Below are 14,454 nucleotides of genomic sequence, written 5' to 3'. Positions count from 1 at the left end.
ATCCCCAAGGCTAGTTCTAGGCTATATAGGAAGCCCTGGGGAAGAATGGGTACATCGTGAAGTTTCTGGCATACTTGTAAATTAGCTAGTGAAAACTAAGGGCAGATGGGATTTTAGCCAGTTGATGACTTGCCTATTTTTAATATAGAATCGTAAGCAGGAGAAAGCGCTGTTTATAATCAGCCAAAATCACAGCAGTGATCAAGATACACCCTGGAGTTAAGTCAAGAGTTTTTGGAAGTCTCTGAAAATAGTACTATGTCGCGTACTATGCATTGATATCCCAAATACTCTAATAGCTAAAAAGGTTTCATACAACTCCCAAATGCTAACCTACTCCCAGGGACTGAGACAATGACTGCAATGTTAAACCCTGGCTACAATAAACATTTTTGGGTCCAACTAGAAAAATCTCATCATTTACCATTGGAATCACAAGATCTGGTTAAAATGCAACTTGGATGTTTTGAGAATTGAAATTTCCTCATGGTGTGTCTTTATAGCACTCATACTATCAAGAAATCATATTCATATAGAAAGGATGCTAGTTTCCCAGGTCACATCAGATGAACTCTTCTTCATCTCCTCTGTATTAACTTCCACATCTCTCAGAGATTTGAAGTTGAGGCCTCAACATTGTCACTATCTAACTGTGGGAATCCTGGACAATCATTTAATTTCTGTGGTCTTGGTATTATTGTTGTTGGGTTTATTTTACAACTTGTAAAACAAGAGAACAGAAGAGGGAAGCTCAACTCAATGATCTCTAAGTTTCTTTTTCTAGCCCTAAATATGTTTTCTTACCCTCTCTTTAACAGCACAACTGAGCCCTTTCAGTTGGGCCAACTATTGCTTTAGGTTTAGTTCCCAAAATAAAGCAAACTCAAGTGATTCAAGAGTGATGCCATAAAGGAATAAGGCTGTATTCAGGTATCTGTACTGCCTCCAGGAATCTATAGTTTTCAACTTTCCCTTTATTTTTTCATGTACAAAGCGCGGGGGGGGGGGGGGAATGGAAAACATTCTTCCACCCCATTTTTTTTTTCATCTCTCCTATTCCGAACAAGTCTCTGAACAAAATTATCAGAATTATTCATTAACTGGCTGGATAATCATACCAAAAATTTAGTTATCAACAGATCAATTCAAGGATGAGGTAGTAAATGGTAATCTGCAGAGAACGATCTCAAGTTCCACTTTTTCAACCCAAGACTTAAATGAAGCACATGTGATTGGGCGGCATAAAGAAGTGCATCATTATGTAGGAAATAAAAAGCACCACGGCACACAGGAAGTAAAAAGGATCAACCACTATCAAAGTAAAAATTAAATCAGTAGCATGGAGTTTTGAGATTAACAGCATGAATTTGAGAGGACTGCTATTGCAGGCAGAATAATGGCCCCTAAAATGTCCCTATCCTAATTCCTAATCCTAAAGTAGCCTATGAATATGTTACTTTTTATGGCAAAGGGACTTTGCAGATATGGTTAGGGATCTTGAGGTAAGAGAGTATCCTGGATTACTCTGGTGGGCCCAAAGATGCAATCACAAGTGTCCTTGTAAGAGAGGAAGGGGGAGATATAAGAGAAGAGAAGGCACAGTGATGACAGAAGCAGAGATGGGAGGAACGGAGATTGAAGGAATGCTGGTAACTGGAAGAGGCAATGGACATTCTCTCCTAGAGCCTCCTGAAGAAAACTAGCCCTACAGATACCTTGATTTTATTAAAATTGATTTTGGATTTTTGGCCCAGAACTGCGAGAGAATGTGTGTTGTTAAGCCACTGTTTGTAGTAATTTGTTACAACAGCCATAGGAAAGGAATACAGTCACTAACATGGGATCTCAACAAGCAGAATGCTGGGTGGGGAGAGGGCCAAGATCTCCATTTGTCAAAACACATTTAAAACCAAAAGCACCAAATATTCAAAAGGGTTTAATACATTACTCAAATCAAGGCAAGCATTTCTCTTATTATACACAATAGTTTTAAAAACATGATGACTTTTTTTTTTTTAGGGTAGGACTAATGTGCCCCTGGCCCAAGCCATGGTATTTTCAATTGCCTCATATACATACGAAAGCTGGACAATGAATAAGGAAGACCAAAGAAGAATGAATGCGTAGAATGTTGAATATACCACGGACTGCCAGAATGAACAAATCTGTCTTGGAAGAAGTACTACCAGAATGTTCCTTAGAGGCAAGGATGGTGAGACTTCATCTCACACATACTTTGGACATGTTATCAAGAGGGATCAGTCCCTAGAGAAGGCCATCATGCTTGGTAAAGCAGAGGATCAGTGAAAAAGTGAAAGACCCTCAAAGAGATGGACTAACACAGTGGCAGCAACAATGGGCTCAAGCATAGTGATTGTGAGCGCGGTGCGGGACCAGGCAGAGTTTCATTCTGTTGTAATAAGTCTGCTGTGAGTTGGAACTGATTCCACAGCACCTAACAACAAACAAGTAGGGATTTACTCACAAAATTCAAAGGGTTCCTATTCAGTGAGGGGAACTGGGTGAGGAGGGTATCTCCTTCACTAGTGTAGAATGTGTATACCGATTTCCTCACATCTGGGGTCTTCTTATTCCTCTGGCTACTCCCTTCAACACATCTCTAAGGGAGGTGAGGAGAAAGTACAAGGACAGAATCCTATCATTCCTACTTGATTTAACCTGTTACTTTCAGAATAAGGAATAAAGCATTTTTTAAAAAACAACTAGCATTCTCTTCTAGACTCTAAGAAAAAAAGTATTTAAAAATCAGCAAATACCTGAAGAGATATAAAAAATTCTTCTACATAAAATAATCACATTGAAAGAGCATGTTCTTTTGATATTGCATCAAAAAAGGCAGAGATGATCCTATGATCTGTAACATAAACTATAATTTTTAAGTGAAGATTTCTAATTGTTATATAAAATACAGGTGGCTCATATGTGGTCTTTCCACCAGAAATGAAGTGGTAAACACACTCTTTGTGGAATTATAAACTGCCCCTATCAAGGTCTGTATCAGAAACCCAGATGAGGATAAAATCCTGATTTCACTAAAAACTGAATCAATATCTTACTAGTTTTGAATGTCAACATCACAATTAATCCTGAAATTAATATTAGAAACATAACTGATATCATTTTAGAAATCTAGGTGATTATGAAAATTTACTATTCTCTTTGCTTAATTATGTTTCTCATACTTGATATGAAGTTTTTTGTGCTACAAAAAGAAACAGCAGAAAAATCACACAAATGGAGTACTTTAGATTCCCAGCCCCACATAACCTACCCAGGCATCCCCAATTTTAAGAGTGACACTCCTCATTTGTTAGATGGGTGGTACAACTCTCTCCAGTGGATTCACTTGGTAGTTTTGATTTTATAATATAACCTACTAATCATGCATGGAAGGAGCCCTGGTGTCGCAGTGGTTAAGCACTGGGCTGCTAGCCAAAAGCTTGGCAGTTTGAACCTACCAGCCACTCTGCGGGAGATGTAGCAGTCTGCTTCTGTGAAGATTACAGCCTTGGAAACCCTATGCTATGGGGCAGGTCTACACTGTCCTGTAATGTTGCTATGAGTCGGAACTGACTCGGAGGCAATGGGTTTTCATGTTTTGATCATCTGAAACTGCTGCATATGTTGTACCAATACATCCGTACTGTCTTGCTTAGTTACTAATTAGTTGCATTCAAGAAATTAACTATTTCCACAGAAACAGTATCATAGCATGGCAGAACTACACTAAGAAACCTTTAGCACATTCAAGATGTATTCACAAAATAAATTACATAAAATTTAGAATTTAACTGCTCTAATTAAATTATAGGAAGCCCTTCGGGGGGTGGGGGGAAGTCATCATATACAGAGTAGGACAAAGTATCCAAGGGAAAAAATAATTGGTTCTTCTATTAGAGTCAGTCGGTAAATGTATCTGTAACCATGACACAGGCCTTACTACAATGTAACCATGACTTTTTTAATTTTATTCTGATATTAAAAACTGTTAAGTCATTAAGAATTTAACTGAAAAACTGATGCAGAAATGCAAACTAACATTTCAAGTCAGAGTAAACAAAATCTATATACAAAAAAGAACTACAGTTACTTATGGAAACATAAATTAGCAAAAGTTAGCCATTTCCCTGATATGATAAAAGAGTTGACTCTGTGGTCAAAATAATTTTATGGAAAGAAAATAATTAATTTTAACTTTCGGATTTATAGAGGATAATTTCAGCCAACAGAAGTAGAGCCTAACTTCTCTATCATATTTCCCCTTTTTAGAACACCTACTTTGTAAATCAATGGTTTTCCAGGCTCACTAATTTATGTAATACCTCTTAGGTACGTGCAGATACATTTTCAAAATTCTGTAAACAGCATTAAGGAAAGACAGCAACTGTTTCATTTAAGTCTTACCTAGTATAATGAATCAACCTCAGTGTAATAAACATGAATGAGATGTCAATATGAACACAAAAGCAAGACTACAAAGTGATGTTTTCTTTTGGGGAATTTTTTTTATGATCAATTCCAAACATACAGTATAGGGTAGATGGAATGAGTAGGACAAAAAAATCATATTTTATTTCCCCATTAACACCAAGCCATATTATTCAAAATGTGTTTCAAAATACTAAGCTAGATCACCAACCCTAGTCCCTGCCTTAGTTCAAATCTTCATCAATAGTCAAGCAATAGAAATTCACTGTGAGACACCTGGAGCAAGCAGCTCCATTGCCATATATAATTTATTAACTTAGTAATTTAGTCTCTCAATATTTAGCAAGTGCATTTAAAAATTACTATCCCATTGGCTTATAAATGCATCATTTCAAAATCAACACTCTTTCACTGTGAACATAAAACTTCTTAGAAGATAGCTGTGGATTGGGACTCAATAATGACTATATTCTGGGACAGCACTGCTCAAAGCCAAATACACAGGCAGGCTTGGAAAGGCATAAACTCTATATACACTCCCCGTATGCTACTTCCCACATTTTTGCTGTACACACTTGTCTCATAATATTGTATAAATTATTTCCTCAAAATTGGAAAAAAAAATGAAGATGAATACATTTCATCTTCATTTCAACATTACCATTTTAAATGAAAGTTTCCCATGTCTGTTAAATCCGTTCAAGAGATGGATTTCAATATTTTCTTCACTATATGTACAATTTTTTCATTCTTAGTACCTCGTTAAAATCAATTTGGCAATAAGACCTCCAATGCTTTGTTAAAAACTGCATTCAATAATTAGATTGTTAAATCTGCAGTTGAATCCTTCTGAAGACACTGAATTTTAACAAAGTCCAAAAAATATATGACCATTCATCAATACACTTGGAACCTATGAATTACTGCAAATCACTGAGGACACAAAAATGTGCATATAATTCAAACACAAATCGTGGGCAGGGGATACAAAATAAATACTACAATAGTTTTTCAACTCTATATAAATGCTGCCCAGATAGATGAAAAGATTAATATTACTAACAGGAGGAGTTAAACTATCTTAAAGACTGTTTTCCAAGTAGTTAGAACAATCGAGCGAAACAAAGGTAAAAGCCTGTGTCAATACATTTTTCTTGTAGTGTACTGTAATTGCTAAAATGAGGTATAATCTGTAAGCAATTAATACAAACATAAATATGTATAAGCCGCCACTAAATAACAGTTTGGTGAAGAGCTTCTAAGCTAATGCAGTTCAGGAAGAGGGTTAAGGGAGTTGAGGAGAAGGGGCGGGCCAGGTGGGTTTTTTGGTAGGAACATCATCTATGTCCCTTATCATCATCTTATATGTAACAGTCCACTACTGAAGAAAGGTAAATCCTTTCCAATTATGCTGGCCAAGAATATGCTTTATGTAGCATATTAAGATTATTTAACTACGATTTCATTTGCATTTTAATATTTGGATATACACAATCATATATGCATATCAAAAAATATAAACAGAACTTTAAAATATTTTTGTCATTTCTGAAAAATTAACGGTTAAGACTGAACTATGTATGTACTACGGAATTTTCTAGGATATCTAAACTAGGGTGAAACCAAAGGAAATGTTACTACTTCTTTAGTAAATGGCTTGTGCGAAACCTCAAGCTCACTCATCTTTTATAGATGGGTTTATCTGATAAGGATTGTGATCCAATGATTGTTTAGCAGCAATTTTACCAAACTGTAAATCCTTTTATTAACAGGCATTATAAACAGATAATACTAATCTTATTTAAAAACCATGAGTGCCACACCAGTGAATACACAGCTCATGAATAACTTAAAAAGTATTTCCCATTTTAAAAGGCAACACACAGCATACAAAAACCTATACTAAACAAAGAAGCTATAATATGGATACATGATTGATGTGTCTAAAATGATATATATACAGTACATAATTAATGTTAATTATGTGTCCAGTACATTTTCCTGTGATTCCTTTCAAGCTTCACTTTCTCCAGAAACTGAATTCTGTACTTCGTCTTCTAAAATTGGTACAATCAGGTTATCCTTGGACATCAAATTATATTTCATCACAAATTTAGTAAACCGATGACACAAAAATGTCTCATTCTGTAGAGAAAAAAAAGTGTTATTATCTCAGACCAAAACAATGAATAATATCAAAATATATTATTGTCATTCTGATAAGAATGCATCAGGGTAAATAGAGAAATATACTTACTTCATATTCATCAAATATCTGCCGGTGATGAAAATAAGCATGTGAAAATATTCTATAAATCCTACGGCACACTGATCCTAGTTTTGCTACAGATGACTCTTTTATGCTAACCCTATAAATGGAAAAGAAAAAATAGATTCACAGAGCTGGAGATGATCTTAGGAACAATACAGTCCAATCTTCTCATTTCACAAAAGCAGAAATTAAAACCTAAGGAAAATATGTGACTAGCCCAAGGTCACAGTGCCTGTAAGTGGCAGGGGCAGGATTGGAATCCCAGTTCTTCACTCCTGGGCCAGTGCTCTTTCTACCTAACCACACTCCCTAAATTAGATACACTATTATAGTTTTGAAACTCTGTTAAAGTTTAATGCAGTGTTATTATATTAAAATGAATCTGACAATTCAAAACTTAACAAAAGATACACTTAAGACATTAATACTTTGTCACTAACCCACTGCTGTCGAGTTGGAAACAGTGAATAAAACTACTGAATTGTTGTTTTATTCTACAGAACTGGGTTATTGTGTTTCCTTTTTTTTTTTAAATAAAAATTTCGTATTTCTAGTATTCTTTTTTTTTTAATGCACACAGGATATTGAAGCAAATCAGTATTTTTTTTTTAAAACATGTATTTCGTACGAGCTCTTTGGAGCTAATTTTATTTCAGAAAATACATCTCCAAATCCATCCACCTGGTACCAAATATCTAAACGAAATAAACAAGGGTCCTGGACTGTTCTTCGAGACCTCAATGATGACACAGTATAGTGTACACAGGTTTCTTTGTAGATCTTCAAAATCCGCAGGCACAGCTAAGGAATTCTTCAAAACCAAGCAGTTCCGCTGAGGAAAGTCTACTCTTTAGGCATGCTATGTAAGGAGGGGCTGACTACCAGAGATTCACTGGGTAACCCTAAGGCATGAGAAGAAGAGTCTTCGAGAATGAGGGACAGCAGCTGGGACTAGCCTTAATGAAAAGCGTCTCTAAGCCTTGAAAGCCAAATCCTGCTGCCTTTAGTTAACCATGACTCTAATTTCAAAACTTAAGTAATTTCTGAGTCAAATATACAACAGCAAAAAAAAAATTTTTTTTAAGAATACAACACATTAGTCAGCAACCTAATTTTAGTTTTAAAACACCGGCCTTTTAAATTAAATCCAAAATGTTTTATACCACATTTAAGTTGTGTTTACCTGCTGGGAAAATATTTATTGCTATTCAGAAGACAGGCAGCACCATCAAGCGTGTGCCTAGTGTAGTCTATAGCAGGACACTATAAAAAGAAAGGATATAAATATGTTATTACCAAAGAGCCCTACCTCTTAGATTAGGTATATTTGTTACATGGGTATCTTATTCCAAAGACCTGAGCATATTCTAGGAAAATTTGAGAGAGACTATACAATTTTAGAGAGAATATAAAATGCAATATAGGTAGTCCTCAACTTACGATGGGGTTCCATTATGACAACTCCATTGTAAGTCAGTTCTGACATTAGTCAAATACCTCATTTTTTTTTTAGTTTTCATTATTATTGCCTTTTATTATCACTATCTTAATTAATCATAATATTGAACACCTGAGAATGATATCAGCAAATTACGTGCTGCAACACTGTACACAGTACAGATTACTAATGATAAAATGCACATACACAAAAAGCAAAAGGACGGTTGTTAAGTGTGGTTTGCCATAACTCGAATACGTCATAAATCGGGGAATACCTGCATTATACCAATAAATAAGGCTTTATTATCCCCATGAACTATACTGTCAGGTTTCCACCAGATACATGACCCAGTCTCCCATTTTCTCAATCCTAATGTTGTACCTAGAAGAAAACAATGTTTAGAGCCGGAAAGAACACCTAATTATCTAATCCAATTCTCTGGCTTTACAAATGAGGAATCTGAGGCTTAGAATGCTCAATGACTTAACCAAGATCATACAGCCAGGAAAGACTCAAAACTATAACCCAGATATGCTAATTCCTGGTCTACTGACTTATACTTTACCAAGCTGCCCAGAAGCCTTTTTTCACAGATAGTTCCAAGGATCACTGCCTTGTTACACCCTAGAAAAAATGTCTCTGGCACTCTATTTCCAATCTAGCATCTCTCTAAAGAATTTTCCACCTTGAACCACTTCTAATTTTAACATGAAATTCTAAGTGTCTTTACATTTTAATAAATCTATCTTATTCTATTTCATGAATCAGAAACAAACCTACTGTCTCATAGTAAATCAGTAAACCTACTAAAGGAAAAATAAAGCTGTGAAGTAATTCTCCCAGCCTCACCCTGTCCTCCTAAGGGTAGATAAACCCGTTGCCCTCAAGTTGATTCTGACACGTAGCAACACTATAGGACAGGGTACAACTGCCCCATAGTTTCCAAGAAGTGCCTGGTGGATTCAAACTGCTGACCTTTAGGTTAGCAGCCATAGCACTTAACCACTAAGCCACCAGGGTTTCCAAGGGTAAATAGGGAGGAGCATCAAGAGAAAGAATTGGGAATGAAGTGGGGGGGGGGTGACTACAGAAAGGAATAACAATGACTCTAGCTCTACCCAGAAATTAGATTATTTTTCAAGGATTGAGACTGAAGTTGGTGTTCAGAAATGCAAAATAATAACCACTTAAATATATGACTTAATATTTAAAAAAAAACCAAACCCGCTGCGGTCGAGTAGATTCCAACTCATAGCAACCCTACAGGACAGAGTAGAACTGCCCCACAGGGTTTCCAAGGAGTGGCTGGTGGACTTGAATTGCTAACCTTTTGGTTAGGAGCCAAGCGAGCTCTTAACCACCACTCCACCAGGGGTCCTGGCTTAGTATAAGAAAAAAAAAAAAATGTGCATGACAAATACATGAAGATTTTTCTAAACAATAAAAAAATGTATTCTTCTAACTATAAATCCACAGGAATTTACATTTAGTGTATTTATTGCCTAGAACAGTATTAGGAGCAGAGTTTACTGGAAAAAAAAATTATCTTTCTCCAGACGTATGATTACAGGTGATTTGGTCAAAAACAAATAATCCTGTGTCATTGTGGTCCTCACACTGGTCATTTGAGTGTACCACAGAACAGTTTACAATCATTAAATCAGTGCTAGACATAATATAATACAAACCACACATGGAATTTAAAATTTTCTAGTAGCCACATCAAAATAGTACAAAGAAACAGGTAAAATTAATTTTTATGATGTATTTTATTTGGCCCAATATGTCCAAAATATTATCATTTCAACATGTAATTGATATAAAATGATCAATGAGCTACTTTAAGACATAACTCACATATAAAATTTACCCTTTTGAAGTATACAATTCAGTAGTTTTTAGTATATTCATAAAGTTGTACACAATTACCTCTATCAAATTCTAGAACATTTTCTTCACCCCTAAAAGAAACCCTGTACTCATTAGCAGTCACTTCCCAATCCCACCTCTCCCCAGCCCTAAGCAACCATTAATCCTACTTCCTGTCTCTGGATTTGCCAATTCTGGATATTTCATAAAAATGTAATTATATAACATGTGACCTTTTGAAACCCTGGTGGTAGAGTGGTTAAGAGCTACAGCTGCTAACCAAAAGCTCAGCAGTTCAAATCCACCAGGTGCTTCTTGGAAACCGTATGGGCCGTTCTACTCTGTCCTATAGGGTTGCTATGAGTCGAAATTGACTCAATGGCAGTGGCTTTTTTTGTGTGTGTGTGTGTCTGGCATCCATCACTTAACAATATTTTCAAGATTTATCCACGTTGCAACATAAATCATTACTTCGTTCCTTTTTATGACCGAGTAATACTCCATGGTAGGGATATACCGCATTTTGTTTAGCCACTCATCAGCTGATGGACATTTGATTGCTTCCACTCTTTGGCTGTTATGAATATGCTACTATGAATATTAGTGCACAAATTTTTGGTGTGAACATGTTTTCATTTCTCTTTGGCACACACCTAGGAGTGGAATTGCTGATTCACATGGTAACTTCGTTTATAATTTTGAGGATTTGCCAACCTGTTCTCCAAAAGGCCTGCAGCATTTTACAATACCACCACCAACGTACAAGGGTTCCAATTTCTCCACATCCTTGCTAACGTTTGTTACTGTCTGATTCTTATATTTTAGCCATTCTAAAAGTGTGAAGCAGTATCTCATTGTGGTTTCAATTTACATTTCTCTAATGACTAAAGATGCTGAACATCTTTTCATGTGCTTATTGGCCATTTATGTATCTTCTCTGCAGAAATATCTATTCAGATCCTTTACCCAGTTTTTAACTGGGTTATCTGTCTTTTATTGTTGAGTCATAACAGTTCTTTATCTATTCTGGATACTAAACCCTTATCAGATATATGATTTGCAAATATTTTTTCCCTTCTGTGCGCTCTCTTTTCATTTTCTTGATAGTGTCTGTTGAAGCATAAAACTTCGTAATTTTGAGGAAGTCCAATTTATCTTCTATATTTTATTTTGTTGCTTGTGCTTTTGGTGTCACAATCAAGAAACCACTGCCTAATCCAAGGTCATAAAGATTTGCACCTATGTTTTCTTCTTAGAATTTTAGCTCTCATATTGTGGTCCTTGATTCACTTTGAGTTCATTTTATATGGTGTGAGTTAGGGGTCCAACTTCACTCTTTTGCATATAGATACCCAGTTTTCCTTCGATGAAATATGTTACATTCTTTTTTTGTACTAAGCCTTCAAAATCCAGTATGTATTTTACATTTACAGTACATCTCAATTTGGACTACCCACACTTCAAGTACTCCACAGCCACATGCGGCTTATGGCTGCCATTATCAGTCATCATAACATTAAACCTTTAACTGGTTTCTGGATTTTTTCCACAGTTGGCAGGGAGTTCTACCTTGTTTTAGCTGCCTCCCCACCACTCCAATCCATTTTGGGGTAACTATTCCTGCTCAGCACCAAGTGTAACAGCAAAAAAAGTTGGCAAAACATAGGTTACAAAATAGTATGTAGTTATGTGAAAATATTCATATACTTTACAAAAAGTTTATTTTTCTAAATATATAATTATAATCCTACTGAGAGTGATTACAAAGGGCTTAATGGTGATTTAGGAAATAATATTGGAGTCATTATTCCCTGTCCTTGAACACAGAGAAGGTAACCCAGCTGGAGCTGGACTCACAAGGACACACTGACTAGGCCCCGAGGTATAAAGATAATAGATAGGATCATCTTAGAAAATATCTTTTAGAAAACTTTCACATAAGCCAGAACACAAAGACTTTCCACTCTTATCTTTTTCTATTAAAATTTAGTGAACAGAAATTTGCTGGACCAATGAAGACCCTCCTGACTGTCCTTACTGAAACCTGTACCAGTGATCCTGAAGACAGACAATTCGAAATGTAGGATGACAGTTTCTAGCCAATCTGTGAAAAGATGAAGCTTTCAATGGTTTGCCCATTTGTAACATTAATATATACTGATGGCTCTGTAACCTTCCTTGGACTCAGGCAGACATAGCTCTGGCAACATCCTTCGTCCGCTTCTCAACTTTTGTCCTTTTGAATATAGGCTGAATAAAACTATCTTTTTGCTTTACTAAACTTGGAGATGTTTTTCCCCCTACAACAATGGAAAAGGCTTTTAAGTTACAGCCTTTGTCACCTATAATCGCTATTTTTACCATCAGCCTTATTTGCTGAGATACCTCTCTTTAGTTCTCAAGGGCACTGAATGAATCATTACAGGTACTGAGTACCCTGCCTCTTCCACTTCAAAATCTGCCCAGTACTTTTAATCACTAAGAGCAATCTTTTTAGTTACTAGTCTGTCATTTCCTATAGTTTCTTGACTATGTACTATTATTCTAAGAGAGTTTAAAAAAAAAAGCATCCTTTCAAGTTTTTCTTCTATTTGTATTTTTACACTATCCTCACTGCATGTAACAACTATTTGGAAATTCTGCTATCATCCTCTCTTGACACATGACCAAGTCAAAGGAGCTGAACCTCAGCAAGCAAAACTGCAATTTTAAGACTCATTGTTTAATGGTCTTAAATGCTAACGATTATCCCATCTTACCATTTAGTATTAATCAAGGAAAAAAATTGGATGTGACAATGGCGGTATAAATAAGTCTCATGTTACATCACTAACTGCATAGCATTTCTACTCTAAAGTGAGAATGATGCATCTTTAAAATTTGCCAAAACAAAACTAGCCTTCTTGATTAAGCTTCCTATTTGTAATTGTTACATCATTTCACTGTAGTATTTAGCCAAGTTTAGAGAATTTTCAATGAAACTGGTATGTAGGTTTTCCCAGATGTAGCCTGATATATAATACTGCTTCAACTTATTTTTATAAAAAAAAGTAAGACCCTGAATGAAACCAGACTACCAAATCAGTACTACTCACTTAGACAAATACCAAATACTCCTTATTTTGAATACTCCACCTTTTTTCAATCAAAAGAACACCAGATAGTGACTTTGCAACTAAAGAGTCACTTGTCTTTAAGCCTTAGAAGTCTGTCAATATAATGGCCATCTGAAGGTCTACAATTCTACAGAACTGGCCCAGTATCTTCAATGAGTCCATGTCAAGTAAAAGGAGACTACTCCAGATTAAAAGAGAATGCAGATTAAGAGAAATTCCAAGAATCATAAAGGACATTTTTGAGACAACTAAGGAAAACTGAATATGTACAGGTTATCAGATGATTTTTGTCAGATGATATAAAGAAATTATTCAAAAGATGAAAAAAGTTGTATAAACGATTACTGCTATCTATGCTCTCACCTTAATAAAAACTAAATGAGGAGAAAAACATGAATAACTTCTTCAATGTGGAACCAATATAGAGAGGACAATCATTATGGTGGCTTGCAATAAAAAGGTAAGAAATATGGAGAAAAATATTGACCTGTGAAACTTAAAAGCTCAAGAGTAACATTTCTACTCAAAAGATTAAGCATCGACTAGTTTTTTTTTTAGTAATCACCAATAGTTCTTCCTATCAAAAGAAATCACAACTGAACCAAAGTCTAAACAGGTATCTTTACCCATTGCACCGTAGATAACATCAAGATGTGATAGATGTTATCCTGTGACAGCCAGTGAATCATAAAGTGAGTTCTAGCCCATGCAAAAGCCAATTATGAAAAATTATGCTAGTCATAAGAATTCCTAAAATATCACTTTGGCAATAACTTTGCAGCAACAAACTCTAATCCAAATGTCAAAAAAAAAAAGTCAGCTAAAAAGTCTAAAACTTGTCTACCGTTGTCTTGAAGAGATTTAGGATACGGTGATTTTATTACTCATTCTATTATTTCATAAATCCTCACCTCTTTTGGAGTTTTATGAGCTGCACAAAGAAAAATCCATTGTTCAGTTGCTGTCATCTGAGTACATGTATCTGGATGGCACTCACTCTGTTAAAAATAATTATGTTTTAGTTAGAAATAGAACTACCATACAACCCAGAAATCCCACTCCTCAGAATATACCCTAGAGAAACAAAAGCCTTCACACAAACAGATATATGCACACCCATGTTTATTGCCGCTCTGGTTAGAATAGCAAAAAGCTGGAAGCAACCAAGGTGTCCATCAATGGATGAATGGGTAAATAAATTGTGGTATATTCACACAATGGAATACTACGCATCGATAAAGAACAGTGACGAATCTGTGAAACATTTCATAACATGGAGGAACCTGGAAGGCATTATGCTGAGTGAA

General features: G+C 35.6%; 1 protein-coding gene across 2 annotated transcripts in view; it reads right to left on the bottom strand.

Annotated features, from left to right (window-relative positions):
* Window positions 1-2,842: 2,842 nt before the first annotated feature.
* Window positions 2,843-14,454, bottom strand: part of MOB4 (MOB family member 4, phocein) — a 59,850-nt gene continuing 48,238 nt past the window's right edge. The window contains exons 5-8 of one of the 2 annotated variants that reach the window (XM_049888908.1): window positions 14,059-14,145; window positions 7,905-7,984; window positions 6,707-6,818; window positions 2,843-6,594 (exon numbers count right to left, since the gene is read on the bottom strand). In XM_049888908.1, the coding sequence (XP_049744865.1) occupies window positions 6,463-6,594; window positions 6,707-6,818; window positions 7,905-7,984; window positions 14,059-14,145 (411 nt within the window). In that variant the 3' untranslated portion in view covers window positions 2,843-6,462. The remainder of the gene's footprint in view (window positions 6,595-6,706; window positions 6,819-7,904; window positions 7,985-14,058; window positions 14,146-14,454) is intronic. The other variant, XM_049888910.1, reaches the window with a different exon arrangement.

The sequence above is a fragment of the Elephas maximus genome, chromosome 6 (genome assembly GCF_024166365.1).
Source record: "Elephas maximus indicus isolate mEleMax1 chromosome 6, mEleMax1 primary haplotype, whole genome shotgun sequence".
In the NCBI taxonomy this organism is placed as follows: Eukaryota; Metazoa; Chordata; class Mammalia; order Proboscidea; family Elephantidae; genus Elephas; species Elephas maximus.
This window is presented reverse-complemented; position numbering and strand designations above follow the sequence as displayed.